General features: G+C 36.0%; 1 protein-coding gene across 2 annotated transcripts in view; it reads left to right on the forward strand.

The window, feature by feature from the left end:
* The window catches only part of CFAP299 (cilia and flagella associated protein 299), a 628,891-nt gene that overhangs the window by 5,730 nt on the left and 607,057 nt on the right, over positions 1 to 16,104 (forward strand). For both annotated transcript variants that reach the window (XM_061191521.1, XM_061191522.1), the window contains exon 2: positions 12,979 to 13,109. In XM_061191521.1, the coding sequence (XP_061047504.1) occupies positions 12,979 to 13,109 (131 nt within the window). The remainder of the gene's footprint in view (positions 1 to 12,978; positions 13,110 to 16,104) is intronic.

The following is a 16,104-nucleotide window of genomic DNA, read 5'->3' on the forward strand; positions in this document are numbered from 1 at the left end:
CTCTTCAGTTTTCTACCATGAAACTTATAAAACCACCTTAATTTCTGCCCATCCTCTCTTCCTTCCCACCTGTGTTAATGGTGTCTACCATGCATGGTGCCTATCTGAATATACTGAATCTGGCATTTGAACACCCATTATCATTATAATGTTTTGGGAATTTTCCCAACTCTGAGTCCTACCTCCCTAAGGTAGAGGCAGAAATTCATCTTCTCAGTTTTCCTTGCTGCTAGTGTATCTTTGTGTGACTTAGGCACTGCCAATCATATACACCTACATGAGACTGCTGTATAGGAAAAGAGTGACATGAGGAAGAAAGCACCATGTAGAATCCATTTTGTATTGAATGAGGTGGTTGAGGCTCTTGACTTTCAGTTGACGCAGTGGCAGAAGTTCGGGCGTGTAATGTCCTAGGTCAACATGGTGAGTTGCAGTATATGTTTTCAGTGGTGGCAGTGAGGGATATTTGCTGAAATAGTTTGTATGGCTTAGAGTATTGTTTCTGGCTGTGTAGGCTTCAAATTTCACTTTCCCAGGGATCTTTTGAGCTATTGTATTTTAATAATTCCTTTTTATGCTTGGACTGGCTACAGTAAACCCTGCTGTTTGCAACTAATAGGCTTGATCGATGATGGTCACTTGCATTCTCTACCCTTTCGCTTCATGTATTTAGCGAACTACCTCTATTGATTAGCTCCTCTCACCTTTAATTCCAACAGTCCCTTCTGTGCTCAATGAGGTATCTCCCATTCTCCCCTCCATATCTGTCTTTTCTTCCTTTTTCACAGTTATCCTTCTTGAATGAATTGTAAAATCCTTAATCTTTATTTCCTCCATCTTCCGTTTTTCAACCCACTGCTAGCTGGCTCCCATCTTCACATTCAGTAGAAATTGTTCTTGCCATGGTGACAAATGAGGGATGTGTCACTAAATCCAATGGACACTTTCTGGTTTAATCATTCAGTCTTCCATTGGAAGGATGGATTGGATTGTTTTACAACTAGAGGCAAGAAGATTTTTTTCTGAAGCTTTTTAGGTATATTAAAAAAAGAAAAAGTTGTGGCTGAAGTAGACACTGTGGACTTGTAGAGCCCTGGATATAATCAAGCTTGCTTGCTTGCTTCCTTCCTTCCTTCCCTCCCTCTCACCCTCCCCCCTTCCTCCCTCCTTCCTTTCCTTCCTACCCGTCATCTGTCTATCCATTTTCCTTGTAAATATGAAATAGAATAAATCTATAATAGCACTAGGAGACATGAAAGGATGCTACTATACAGGATCAGAAATTGTGCTTATTTCTGATAAGTTAGAGATTGACAAGATAGAGAAAACCATAGCCCAAAATGAATAAATATGAACAGTGTTGGGAAGGTAAAGCAGATTTAGAGAAAAGTCAGAGGTAACAATAATACAAAGAGCAAGAGAGAACCTATAATTGATTAAAGAAGTTAATTCTGCATAGCTAAGCCAGAGGTGTATCCTATCCCCAGCATATACCTACAATGTTTAACCCAAGGATAAATGAGAGAACTGCTGTCTAAAAATAGTGCCTAGCAAGGAGTCCTGGAGCAGGTAAAGGGGCTTGAGAGATCATCAAAACTAAGTGTGAAGTAGCTAGATAGTGCTAGAAGTCCAGAATAGATGTTGGAGAGGAGAAGAAAATCTGGAGAGAGTTACACTTATTACCAAGTCCTTCTTATTTTGGTAATTAGGTTGGAGAGGGTGGGATTTACCCCAGACCGCCTTCCTTCTTCATGTCCGCATCCTCAGGTGGAGTCTGTACATTGCTATACTCTGCTCTTTTACACATAACTTCCTCAGTTCATCTATTCAGAGGAGAAACCAGTTAGGGAATCAGATCTGTACGACTATAGAGGGAATCCATGCTAATGACTTTGCTAATTACCCAGTTCTCTATTCATAACTATGTATTCCCAGATGTTTGAGGGAACACAGGAGCATGAAAGAGAGGGCCTAAGATGAATAAGGAGAACAAGTAATGTCAGACAAAACAAAACATTCAAAACCCTGAGGCAACTTTAAATAAATTCCAATTTTCTACCTTACAGGCATTTTAATATGTATAATTACATACAAAATAATAATGTACGCAAAATAATAGACTGGTATGAAAAGGGAGCAATCAGAGAGCAAGAAAGAATTCTTAGAAATTAAAAACTTGATGACATTTTTTAAAAGAGCTAACTAATGGAAGGACAATGGCACTTTTAAAGGACAATTTAATGATCTGGAAGTTAAAGTTGATGTAATTACCCAGAATGCAGTAAAAAAAAAAAAATGAGGAAAATAACAATTATATGAAAGAAAGTATGAACAAATAATTCCAGGAGGCTCAATATTTATCTAATAGACATTCCAGAAAGAAATTATACAGAAAATGAGGGGGATAAAATAATCAATGAAATAACAACAACAACAAAAATTCTCTGTGTTGGAGATAAGTGCAAGATTGTAAGTGCCCATCTTACAATCAGTTGCTTAGTAGGATGAATGAAAAAGAGCCACACCTTGGCAGATAGTGGTAGAATTACGGAACTCTGAGAATAAAATGATAGTTCAAAAATAATTCAAATTGCATGACATCAAAATTAAAAACTTTTGTGTATTGAAAGACACCATCAATAGAGTCAAAAGGCAACCCATAGAATGGGAGGAAATATTTGCAAATTATATATCTGATAGGGGTTAATATACAGAATATGGAAAAAACTACAGTTGAGGGCTTCCCTGGTGGCGCAGTGGTTGAGAATCTGCCTGCCAATGCAGGGGACACGGGTTCGAGCCCTGGTCTGGGAAGATCCCACATGCCGCAGAGCAACTAGGCCCGTGAGTCACAATTACTGAGCCTCCGCGTCTGGAGCCTGTGCTCCGCAACAAGAGAGGCCGCAATAGTGAGAGGCCCGCGCACCGCGATGAAGAGTGGCCCCCACTTGCCACAACTAGAGAAAGCCCTCGCACAGAAACGAAGACCCAACACAGCCATAAATAAATAAATAAAAATAAATAAATAAACCCAAAGTTTAAAAAAAAAAAAAGTAAGCTGAAATATTAAAAAAAAAAACAAAAAAAACTACAGTTGAACAACACAAAAGCAAATAATCCAATTACAAATTGGGCAAAGAACTTGAAAAGATGTTTCTCCAAAGAACGTACACAAATGACCAATAAGCACATAAAAAGGTGTCAACATCATTAATCATTAGGGAAATGCAAGTCAAAACCACAATGGCATATCACTTCACACCCATTAGGATAGCTATTATCAAAAAAACAGAAAATGACAAGTATTGGTGAGGATGTGGAGAGACTGGAACACTGTACACTGCTGGTGGGAATGTAAAATGGTGCAGCCATTGTGGAAACAGTATGGCAGCTCCTCAAAAAATTAGAAAGAAAATTACTATATGATCTAGAAATTCCATTTCTGGATACTATGTAGCCAAAAGAATTGAAAGCAGGAACTTGAACAGATATTTGTATACTCACTCATGTTGATAGCAGCATTATTCACAATTGCCAAAGGTAGAAGCAACACAAGTGTCTACTGATGGATGAATGCATAAACAGAATGTCGTATATATCTACAATGGAATATTATTAAGCCTTTAAAATGAAGGAAATTCTGAAACATGCTACAACATGGAAGTCTTGAGGACATTATTCTAAGCAAAATAAGTAGCCACAAAAAGACAAATACTGTGTAATTCCACTTATATGAGGTGCCTAGGGTAGTCAAATTCATGGAGACAGAAAGTAGAATGGTCATTGCCAGGGTCTTGGGGGAAGGGAAGATGGGGAGCTACTGTTTAACTGGCACATAGTTTCAGTTTTGTAAGATAAAAAGAGTTGTGGTGATGGATGGTAGTGATGATAACGTCATAATAACATGAATGTACTTAATACCACTGTACTGTACACTTAAAATGGTTTTATGTCATGTATATTTTACCACAATTTAAAAAATAATTCAGGGTGTCAGCAAATAACCTGTAAATGGGAATCAGCTTGATCTTAGACTTTGCATTCCTAAGAGTGATTCCTAGAAGAAAATGGAGTAATATCTTTAAACTTCTTAGGAGATTTTACTTTGAGCCTAGAATTCTGTCCCTGGCTATATTCTGTCCCTGTTTGGCCCCTGAGATTCTGTCTTACCCTGAGTTCTATCCTACCCCAACGTGCTCTGTGCTGTGTGCCCCAAGAGGTTGATTTCTGTTGACTACTTCAACTGGACTCCCTTTACATTTGGCCAGTTGGGTTCAGCCAATAAGAGGCACCAGTAAGAAATTTGAAGCCAGGAGGCTGGGCATTTTTTTTCAGACTCCTTCCATACTGTGCTGCAGGTTAGCAGTCGATATTTTCTTCCACCAAGCCAAAACTCAGGGTCTGATAACACTGTCCTACAGCCGTCTCCCTGTGTCCTATTAGTTGCTCCCTCCCCTTACCTCATTTGCATAGGTTAATAGCTACTAATACAGTAGCTTACTGCTGTTGCTAGCTGCAGGGTATTTCATTGTCCCACTTGGATTTCTCTTAACCTGGTGAATACCTTTGTAAATTAACTCAGCCATTCAAGTTTCCTTCAGTTACTCCATTTAAATACATCATCTATTTCCTGCCTGGACTCTGACTAAATAAACTAATATTCAAATGGGAATGCAAAATGAAGACTTTTTTTGGGGAAAATCAAGGACTCATAAAACCACTGACAGATCTCTTCTGAATTCATAACTTGAGCAAATGCTTCATATATTTTTACACAGATTTTCAAATTATTACTATAAACTTGTATGTAGTTTTCTTTTATGTGTTGTTATGGCTCTTTTCTGATTTCTAAAATTGTTTGTGTATTCCTTCTTTTCTACCATAAATCTTGCCAAATGTTATCTATTTTATTGATCTTTTAAAAGAATAAGCTCTTGAGGGACTTCCCTGGTGGTCCAGTGGCTAAGACTTTGCACTACCAGTGCAGGGGGCCCGGGTTTGATCCCTGGTCAAGGAACTAGATCGACATGCCACAATTAAAGATCCCGCATGCCACACCTAAAGATCCCGCATGCCGCAACTAAAGATCCTATGTGCTGCAATGAAGATCCCGTGTGCCACAACTAAGGCCCAGTGCAGCCAAATAAATAAATAAGTAAATATTAAAAAAAAAAAAAAAAGAGGAAGCTCTTGAAATCAACTATACTTCAATTTTAAAAAAACAGAATAAGCTCTTGGCTTTCATTAGACAATTAAAGCTGACTGGGTTTGTATATTTTAATTTCTATTTTATTCATTTTCCTGTTGTTTTAATTCTTTCCTTCTATATCATTTTGGTGTATTTTGTTATTCTTTCTCTAGTTGAATGGTTAGCTGTTTATTTTCAAGCTTTCTTTTTTCTATTAAATGCACTGATGCAGTTTTTCTGTGTACTTTATTAAGGTTTCATATACAATTTCCTTTCCAAAATTTTTAAACTCTGTATGACAAAATATATCATAAATCAAAAGATAAGCAACTACCTGAGAATAAATATTTGCAAAATGTATACTCAACAAGGACTTGCTGTATAGAATATAGCTTTATAAATCAATAATAAATAAATAAAATCCAATAGAAAAATGAACAAATTTAACAAACCGCTAATTCTTATATGGACGCTAAAAAATAATAATTATATGAAAAGTTGTATATATATGGCATAATATAATTTATGGAAAAAAGCTTTTAAAAATCATGAAACTATGTCAAATATTTGCCCCTTTCATGATGTGGGTAGTCCTGTGTAACTAACCTGCCACCAAATGGCTGGCTAATCCCCAAACTGTGAGCTTCTCATTTTCTTTTCCCAAGACCTTCAACACACTTGGAAACAACCAATACCGTTATGTTTCTTATTGTCACTAAATTGTCCTCTGGCAGCAAACACTTGGTTACCTAAAGCTCTGTTTTCATTGCACGTTTCTAAAGGTAATAAATAACTTGGCCTCTGCATTTCACTGACTACAGTATAATCTTTTCTACTGTAAACAGGGCTTGTAATACTTTTAATAAGATCAGAGAACCAATTCTAGGTAACCCAGAACCAATTCAGAGAACCCACCCTTAAATTTCTATTCCTCTGGAACCATTGCCAGTAGCTAATTGTGACTCATTCAGGGTTCCGTCAGAGAAGCAGAACACACACACATACATATATATGTAGATGTAGATGTAGATATATGTGTGTCACATGTATTTACTTTTTTATAAAGATTTGCCCCTACACAATTATGAGAACTGTTTAAATGGTCAATGAAAGGCTGTTTCTTTGGTGTCTGGTGCTGGAACCTGAAGTCATTAGGACAGACAGCCAGGAAGGAAACGTACATGAGAATTGTGGGAAACAAGGGCAAACAGACCTGCAAGGATGAGCTAGAATTCATAAGGACAAACTGGAACTTGGATCAGGCCCTCACCTCTTTCACACCTCCATCTTTGATGGTAGAAGAGATCTGCAGAAGAAGCTGACACCTTTAGTCATAGAGCTTAACATACTCATGCACTTGTCCCAGGAGTTGGAGGAGGTAAAGGAGAAGCTTCTATAAGAGCTAGAACAATATGGCTTCTCCTTTGCTGTCTTCCAAATCTATCGCAAATGTCTCTTGTGGCCCAATCTAACCTGTAACTATCTAAGGAAGAAAAATTATGGAAACAAAGCTCCAGCTTAGCTAAGTTGACAGAATACAAATTCACTACATCTACCACATGTTAATTTTTTCACAAGGATAATGTATTCTTTTTTTTAAATTTATTTATTTTTGGCTGTATTGGGTCTTCGTTTCTGTGCGAGGGCCTTCTCCTGTTGCGGCAAGTGGGGGCCACTCTTCATCACGGTGCGCGGGCCTCTCACTATCGTGGCCTCTCTTGTTGCAGAGCACAGGCTCCAGATGCGCAGGCTCAGCACTTGTGGCTCACGGGCCTAGTTGCTCCGCGGCATGTGGGATCCTCCCAGACCAGGGCTCAAACCCATGTCCCCTGCATTGGCAGGCAGATTCTCAACCACTGCGTCACTGGGGAAACCCCAGAATGTATTCTTAAATCATTTTATAGGACTTGTGTAACCCTGACATCAATCTAGAGAAGGATAGCACAAAATGGAAAGCTAAAGACTAATTTTACTTATGAACTGGATGAAAAGAAGTGAAAAATGAATCTAGGACTATATTAAGAAATAATAGATCAAAGACTACTAAATACTACTCTTAAGTAGTGTGATTTATCATAGGAATGCAAGAATTAGTTCAGACAGGAAAGATTGAACTTCTCATCAGAAATAATACAAGTCATGGGACAATGGGATGACATCTCTAAAGTGCTGAAAGGTAAAAAGTCATCCTGGAACACTAATCCAGCAAAAATGTCTTTCAAAAATTAAGGTGAAATAACTGAAGAAATCAAAGAGAAAATTTAAAAAAATTCCTGGAGAAAAATGAAAAAGAAAACCCAACAATCCAAAATCTAGGGGATGAAGCAAAAGCAGGTCTAAGAGGGAAGTGTGTAATGAAAGAAGCTTTTCAAGAAACAAGAAAAATCTCAAATAAACAATCTAATCTTACACCTAAAGGAACTAGAAAAAGAAGAACAAACATAACCCAAAGTGAGTAAATAGAAAGAAATCATAATCAGAGCAGAAATAAATGATGTAGAGACTAGAAAAACAATAGAAAAGATCAATGAAGCTAGGAGCTGTTTCTTTGAAAAGATAAAGTTGATAAACCTTTAGCCAGTCTCATCAAAGAAAAAAGAGGGCCCAAACAAATAAAATCAGAAATGAAAAAGGAGAAGTTACAACTGACACCACAAAAATACAAAGGATCATAAGAGACTACTATGAACATCTATATGCCAATAAAATGGACAACCTAGAAGAAATGGACAAATTCCTAGAAATGTACAATGTCCTAAAAATGAACCAGGAAGAAATAGAAAATATGAACAGACCAATTACCAGTAATGAAATTGAATCAGTAATAAACAAACTCCCAACAAACAAAAGCCCAGGACCAGATGGCTTCTCAGGTGAATTCTACTAAATATTTAGAGAAGAGTTAACACCTGTACCTTTCAAACACTTCAAAAAATTAAGGCAGAAATAATGCTTCCAAACCCATTCTACAAAGCCAGCATCACCCAGATACCAAAACCAGACAAAATCAGACCAAAAAAGAAAATTACAGCCCAATAGCCTCAAAAATCCTCACCAAAATATTAGCAAACTGAATTCAACAATATATTGAAAGGATCATGCAGCATGATCAAGTGAGATTTAACCCAGAGATGCAAGGATGGCTCAATATCCACAAATCAATCAAAGTGATACACCATATTAACAAATTGATGAATGAAAATCATATGATCATTTCGATAGATGCAGTAAAAGCTTTTGACAAAATTCAATATCCATTTATGATAAAAACTCTCATCAAAGTGGGTATAAAGGAAACATACCTCAATATAATAAAGGCCATATATGACAAGCCCACAGGTAACATCATACTCAACAGTGGAAGGCTGAAAGCATTTCCTCTGAGATCAGGAATAAGACAAGGATGCCCACACATGCCACTTTTGTTCAACATAGAATTGTAAATCCAAGAAAAAGAAATAAAAGGAATCCAAATTGGAAAGGAAGAAGTAAAATTGTCACTGTTTGCAGATGACATGATACTATACATAATAAATCCTAAAGTTGTCATCAAAAAACTACTAGGACTCATCAAGGGATTTGGTAAAGTTGCAGTATACAAAATTAATATACAGAAACCTGTTGCTTTTCTATTTGCTAATGATGAACTATGAGAAAGGGAAACTAAGAAAACAATCCTCTTTGCAATTGCATCAAAAAGAATAAAATAGTTAGGAATAAATCTAACTAAGGAGGTAGAAGACCTGTACTTGGAGAAACTTAAGACACTGATGAAGAAAAGTGAAGATGACACAAACAGATGGAAAGATATACAGTGCTCATGGATTGGAGGAATTAATATTGTTAAAATGACCATACTACCCAAGGCAATCTACAGATTCAATGCAATCCCTATAAAAATACCAATGGGATTTTTTCATAGAACTAGAACAAATTCTAAGATTTGTATGGAAACACAGAAGACTTCAAATAGCCAAAACAATCTTGATAAAGAAACAAAGCTGGATTTCAAACTATAATACAAAGCTATGGTAATCAAAAAAACATGGTACTGGCACAAAAACAGACACATAGATCAATGGAACAGAATAGAGAGCCCAGAAATGAACCCACACTTTAATGGGACATTAATCTTTGACAAAGCAGACAAGAATATACAATGGGAAAAAGACAACCTCTTTAATAAATGCTGTTGGGAAAACTAGACAGCTGTATGCAAAAGGGTCAAACTGGACTACCTTCTCACACCATGCACCAAAATAAATTCAAAATGTTTTAAAGACATCAATGTAAGACCTGTAACCATGAAACTTCTAGAAGAAAGCATAGGCAGTGTACTCTCTGACATTGGTCTGGGTAATATATTTTTGGATATATCTCCCCAGGCAAGGAAAACAAAAGCAAAAATAAACAAATGGGATTACATCAAGCTAAAAAGCTTTTGCACAACAACGGAAACTATCAACAAAACAAAAAGGCCACGTACTGAATGGGAGAAGATATTTGCAAATGATATATCTGAGAAGGGGTTAATATCCAAAATATACAAAGAACTCATACAGCTCAACATCAAAAAACCCCCAAGCAACCTGATTAAAGAAATGGCAGAGAATCTGAATAGACATTTTTCCACAGAAGATACACAGATGGCCAAGAAGCATATGAAAAGATGCTCAATATCACTAGTCATCAGGAAAATGCAAATCAAAACCACAATGAGATATCACCTCACAACTTTCAGAATGGCTATTATCAAAAAGACAACAAATAACAAGTATTGGCGAGGATGTGGAGAAAAGGGAACCTTCATGTACTGTTGGTGGGAATGTAAATTGCTGCAGCCACTGTGGAAAAGAGTATGGAGATTCCTCAAAAAATTAAAACCAGAACTACCATACAATCCAGCAGTTCTACTCTTGGGTATTTATCCAAAGAAAATAAAAACACTAATTTGAAAAGACATGCACCCCTATTTTCATCATAGCATTATTTACAATAGGCAAGATATAGAAGGAACCTAAGCACCCATCCACGGATGATTAGATAAAGAAGATGTGGTTGCAATAGCATATTACTCAGCCATAAAAAAGAATGAAATCATACCATTTCTGACAACATGGATGGACCTAAAGGGCATTACGCTTAGTAAAATAAGTCAGACAGAGAAAGACAGATACTGTATGATCTCACTTATATGTAGAATCAAAAAAATCAAAACAAATGAACAAATATAACAAAGCAGAAATAGAGTCAGAGATACAGAGAACAAGCAGGTGGTTGCCAAAGGGGAGGGAATTGGAGCGAGGAGAGAAATAGGTGAGGGAGATTAAGAGGTACAAACTTCCAGTTGCACAGAAGTAAATGAGTCACAGGTATGAAATGTACAGTGTGGGGAATATAGTCAATAACTATGTAATATCTTTGTATGGTGACATATTTATTAACTAGATATCGTGGTGATCATCTTGCAATGTATAGAAATATGGAATCACTATGTTGTGTGATAGGACCTAACAGTGTTGTAGGTCAATTATACTTCAAAAACAAACAAACAAACATACTCATAGAAAAACAGATCAGATTTGTGGTTACCAGAGGTTGGGGTGTGGAGGGAGGCGGAATTGAATGAAGGCATTGAAAAGGTATTGAACTGCCAATTATAAGAGAAATAAGTACTAGGGATCTAATGTACAGCATGATAAATATAATTAACACTGCTTTATGTTATATATGAAAGTAAATCCTAAGAGTTCTCATCCCAAGGGAAAAATATATATATATTTCTATTTCTTTAATTTTGTATCTATATGAGATGATAGATGTTCACTAAACTTACTAAGGTAATCATTTCGTGATGTCTATAAGTCAATTATATCTCAGTAAAACTGGAAGAAAAAAATTAAGGTGAAATCAATATTTTTTTCAGTAAAACAAAAGCCACGATACTTCTGTTGTTAGCAGACCTTTACTATAAGAATTGTTGAAGATTTTTAGGTAGAAGGAAAATCATATATTAGTAGGAAACTTAGGTCTATACAAAGGAATGAAAATCACCAGAAATGTTAAATATGTGAATAAATAAAAGTATTTTATTTCTCAGTTTCTTTAAAGATAATTCTTTAAAGATTATTGACCATTTACAGTAGAGAGATGGCTTGTAATTCCACCAGTTAAAACATGGTAATGGTTAAGTGGGGCAACAACTTCAACTTTGTACTTGATCTTGTCATTTTTTGCAATATACATGAGTGTCAGTGAGTGCAGAACTAGCCAAATGATTCTGTGTGGCTCAGGTAAGGCACACAGAAATGCATAATTCATTCCATATACAAAGTTAGTACAGCAACTTTTTAATGGTCTTTATTATGTAAAATACTCTGTTGACCACAAGCAACTTATATTCCACTAGAAGAACCCCACAGTCTCAGCAGAGCTCACTGCGAGTTCTTCCCATAAACTCACTTTAAGTAACGTATTTAAGAAGATTTACACTCAAATCATTCCACTTTTGTAAATCAAACCGGAAATCTGCATCGCTTTTTCATTTAAATATTAACTCCACTAGGTGGAGGCATTTGCTCAGTTTTGTTGTTTGCACTAAAGCAACCTGGGATAGCAAGTATAGTGAGCAGGGGAACAAGTCAGAAAGAAGGCAAAGCGCCCTTGTGTAAAGCCTGGTACTTTGCCTTAACTTGGCAAATGTATCCATGTTGCTACACAGAGTTCAGCATTTGCTTTTAGTGTTTAGCAAAGCAAAGTAGCAAAGTTTTCTAAGTTGATGGTGTCTAAATTTTTTTGTTAGAATAGTTGGAACTTTAAAATAACCACCATGGGTTGTATAGATTATTAACCACAAATCTTAAGTTTTCTTATTTAATTGTGTTAGACAGTTCTTGCATTCAGCAGTGATGTAGTAAGTAAGGGTCTGTAACAATAAAATATATGCTGTTTTGTCTATATTTCAGACATTTCATGTTTAATGTAAGGATAATATAATATGTTAATATACATATTTTTATGTAATACATAAGCCTTTATATTAGTAACTTCAAGTAAAACGTCACCTATTCAAGTTTTGGGGAAATGCTGTTCTTTTTTGAATATGCTATGCAAGTGACAAAAATGTGTGTGACAGTTCTTAAAGTAACTGAAATATAAAAGGTCTAAAGGACTGTGGGGAAATTTTTATTTTTTCAGTTTGAAGCTTCTTGTCATCTTCTTGGGTTTCTACTTCTCTGCTTTTATTGGTACCAACATTATATGGAAACAATATCTTTCTACTCAAATAGGAAATTCATCTGTCCTTTGTTTTGTATTTGAAGTTATAATGCTCTGTGTCATCAGTTAATTGACTTCAAGGAAGTAAGTCTCTGAAATGTTGAACTTGCTGAAAGCAACCCAATTTTCTTTTTGTGCAGTTGGTTTTTAAAAAGTCTTTCTTGTATAAATACTATTGTCTATAGTTTTATTGTTTTAAAGATACTTTATTATCTAAAGCTGTTCTCATAAATTGATTAAAAACATTACAGACTTTTGTCCTGCAATCCCTTAGAGAAAATTTAGTGCTTGATGTTATTACTTTTTCATCTTACATCTCTGGGAAAGAGATGACAAATCAGATGTTTATAAAATTATTGTTAGAAAGAATTCTAACTTTTCATATCTAATAGATCTTGTCTCATATTTAAATATTCCATTTGATTTTTCATTTAAAACAATTATTCAGTGTACATTAGATAAAATAAGATGTCTCATTAATCCACAAATGTAACAATTGATTTTCTTTTTAGGATGAAGGCCTGGCCCGCCAGTTGGTGGAGCTAGGCTACCGCGGGACTGGAGAGGTGGTGAAAAGGGAAGATTTCGAAGCAAGGAAGGCAGCGATAGAGATTGCAAGGTTGGCTGAAAGAACTCAGAAAAAGTAAGTGTCCATGTTCCAAATGGATTTTATATTATATTGTAGAGTCTCTGGAAAAATCCAATTTTGTTGGCATTGTTGTAATTTAGAAACATTGGTTGGAGCAGGTAGAACTTGGAATATTCTAAGCATGTGTTCTGCAGATCAGGAACTGGAGGAACTGTGATATGGTTGCGATAAAGCCACATGCAACTGTGAGCTACAAATTAAAAAATATAAATACCAAAATATGGCCATCATACCAATAAAGTTCTGTTTACACATAGCTCAATATTATTGGCTTTACACATTTATATACTAAAAGTATGAGTGACTTTTGTCTTAGAGTTCTTTGTACTTTTGAGGCCTGTAAATCTTTGGCTTCATTTATGTTCTCACATTTTTGCAAACATTGATTCATTGACCTCTATTAACGATCACTGGCTTTTGTTAATATGACTCATATGTGGTTATATAAAATATGAATCTAATAAAGTATGTTAGGAAAGAGATGTACACCTAAAGTGAACCGTATCAAACTAAGACAAACTGAAAAAGACTTGACAAAGTAATTATCTATTTACTTTTTAAAAATGAATGCTAAAGTTGTAAATGTTGGTGAGAAAAATTACTTAGAAATTGGTATATTGTTCTTAGATAACATTTTAAAAAATATCCAGTAATTATGAGTAGAAGTCTCCCATGTATTTATTATAAAAATAACATTTGGTAGTGGAATGTGAATTGGTTCTGGGAATGTGCAATTTTAATTGATTGTTCTAGTGGTTCTTGTATTTCAGAACCCTAGAATACTGTCATTTAATACAGTAACATTCAGTAATATACTAGTTTTCTATTGCTGTCATAACACATTACCACAAACGTAGTCGCTGAACACAACACAAACGTATTTATTCATAGTTCTGTAGGTCAGAAATCAGAGTACAGTGGCTCAGCTGGATTCTCTGCTACATATATCACAAAGTTAAAATCCTGTTGTTGGCTGGACTGAGTTCTTTTCTGGACTCTCTGTGGATGAGTCTGCTTCCACCCTCATTCAGGCCAAATTCAGTTCCTTGTGATTATAGGACTGAGGTCTCATTTCCCTGTCACCCGTCAATCTGGGGACTCCTCTTTGCTCCTGTAGGCTGCCCACATTCCTTCTCATGCTTTCCATGTGGCCGCCCGCCAGCAAGAATGGGTCAAGATCCTGCCAACCTTTAAATCTCTCTGACTTCTCCTTATGCAAGTCTTCCCTGACTCCAGCCACAGAAAGATCTCTCCTTCTCAGGGCTCATGTGATCACACTGGGTCCATCTAGATAATCTAGGATAATCTCCCTATTTTAAGGTCTATAACCTTCATTACATCTGCAAAGTCCCTTCTGTCATGTACTGTAACATACTAATAGGATTAGGCATGGGGATCTTTGAAGGGGCCATTCTTCTTACCAAAGGTAAATTTATATAAAACTTCACTAGTTTATGCAACACAAGTATACTTGGCTTCTATTTGTAGAAAATTGAAATGATGCAAAATATATGTGTACATGTGATGTGTCATATAAAACATCAGGGGAGTCTTCTCTTTCTGTTTTTAATCAATAAATGTTTATCAGTCAGGAGCAGAAGTATAGAGATTTTTGTGAGGTTTTATAAGGAATTAATGTATATTCATATTTTATTAGAGTTGTATCCTATTTTATATCAAGAGGAGTTGGTCATGTTGGTCATATAAATTCTATCCATGTACATGTCCATTTTGTGTTTGGCTCAAAATGAGTATTTATTCTATCGATAGTCTCTTTAACTGGCCAGAGCTGGAAGTCATCAGACTACTTAAGTGCCAGTCTTGGGAGACTAATCCCCACCCAGAGCTGCTAGAATCGGAAAGCCTTTTCATCTGCGCATCTTCTCATCTGCCTTTGTAGTGGGGTGGGCCCCATATGTTTCCTCTTTCCTTCCCTGCCAGGTCCATTGTAGTGTTATTGGCAGCAGGGCCAGCAGAGTGTGGACACCAAATATGTCCTGTGCTTATATTTGCTTGAGGATCACTTTGAAAATATGCATGAACATGTGACTGCCCGCCAACTGGTACCAACTTGGAAACATGTGATTCTACTATCAGATTATCTTACATTGACTTCTCTAATGTGTGGGTGAGCAGCCCCAAGTAGATCACAATCCTCTTCACTAGCAATCATAGAGCACCCGTTTCAAGAAGTGCTGGCACCTAAGAGTATGTCACTTACTTAGAATAGTTTCATAGATAAAAAGAGTCTGGTTAAAGATATTGGGAGGGGGTATTTTGATAAGTATTTTGCCAGAAGAAGGCATAAAGTGAAAAGAATTATTTTGACCCTTTATTTAGTCATTAACTTCACAAATACTCATAGACAACCATACTCCATTAGGCACTATGCTAGGTGCTGGGGGTACGATAGAATATAAGACTTAGTCCCTGACCTCAAGAAATTTGAGGGTTAGATAAATGAAAGACAATTACATTGTTGGTGGGAGTATACAATGGAAAATAGTTTGGCAATTCTTCAAATAGTTAAACATAGAGTTACCATATGACCCAATAATTCCACTCTTAGATGTATATCCAAGGGAATTGAAAACAGAGGTCCACTTAAAAACCAGTGTTCCTAGCAACGTTATTCATAGTAGCCATAAGGGGGCAACAACCCAAATATCCATCAACTGATGAATGGATAAAAAAATGTGGTACATAGATAAAATGGAATATTATTTAGTCATAAAAAGGAGTGAAGTACTCTTACCTGCTACAACATGGATAAACCTTGAAAACATTAGGCTTAGCAAAAGAAGGCAGACAAAAAGATTGTAAATTGTATAGTCCCATTTATATAAAATGTTCGGAATAGGTAAATCCATATGGACAGAAAGTAGATTTGTGGTGGCCAAGGGCTAGAAGGAAGAGTGAAAGAAGAATGATTGCTAATGGGTATGGAGTTTCTTTCTGGGCTGATAGAATGTTCTGGAATTAAATATTG

The sequence above is a fragment of the Eubalaena glacialis genome, chromosome 5 (assembly GCF_028564815.1).
Source record: "Eubalaena glacialis isolate mEubGla1 chromosome 5, mEubGla1.1.hap2.+ XY, whole genome shotgun sequence".
NCBI classification, from domain to species: Eukaryota; Metazoa; Chordata; class Mammalia; order Artiodactyla; family Balaenidae; genus Eubalaena; species Eubalaena glacialis.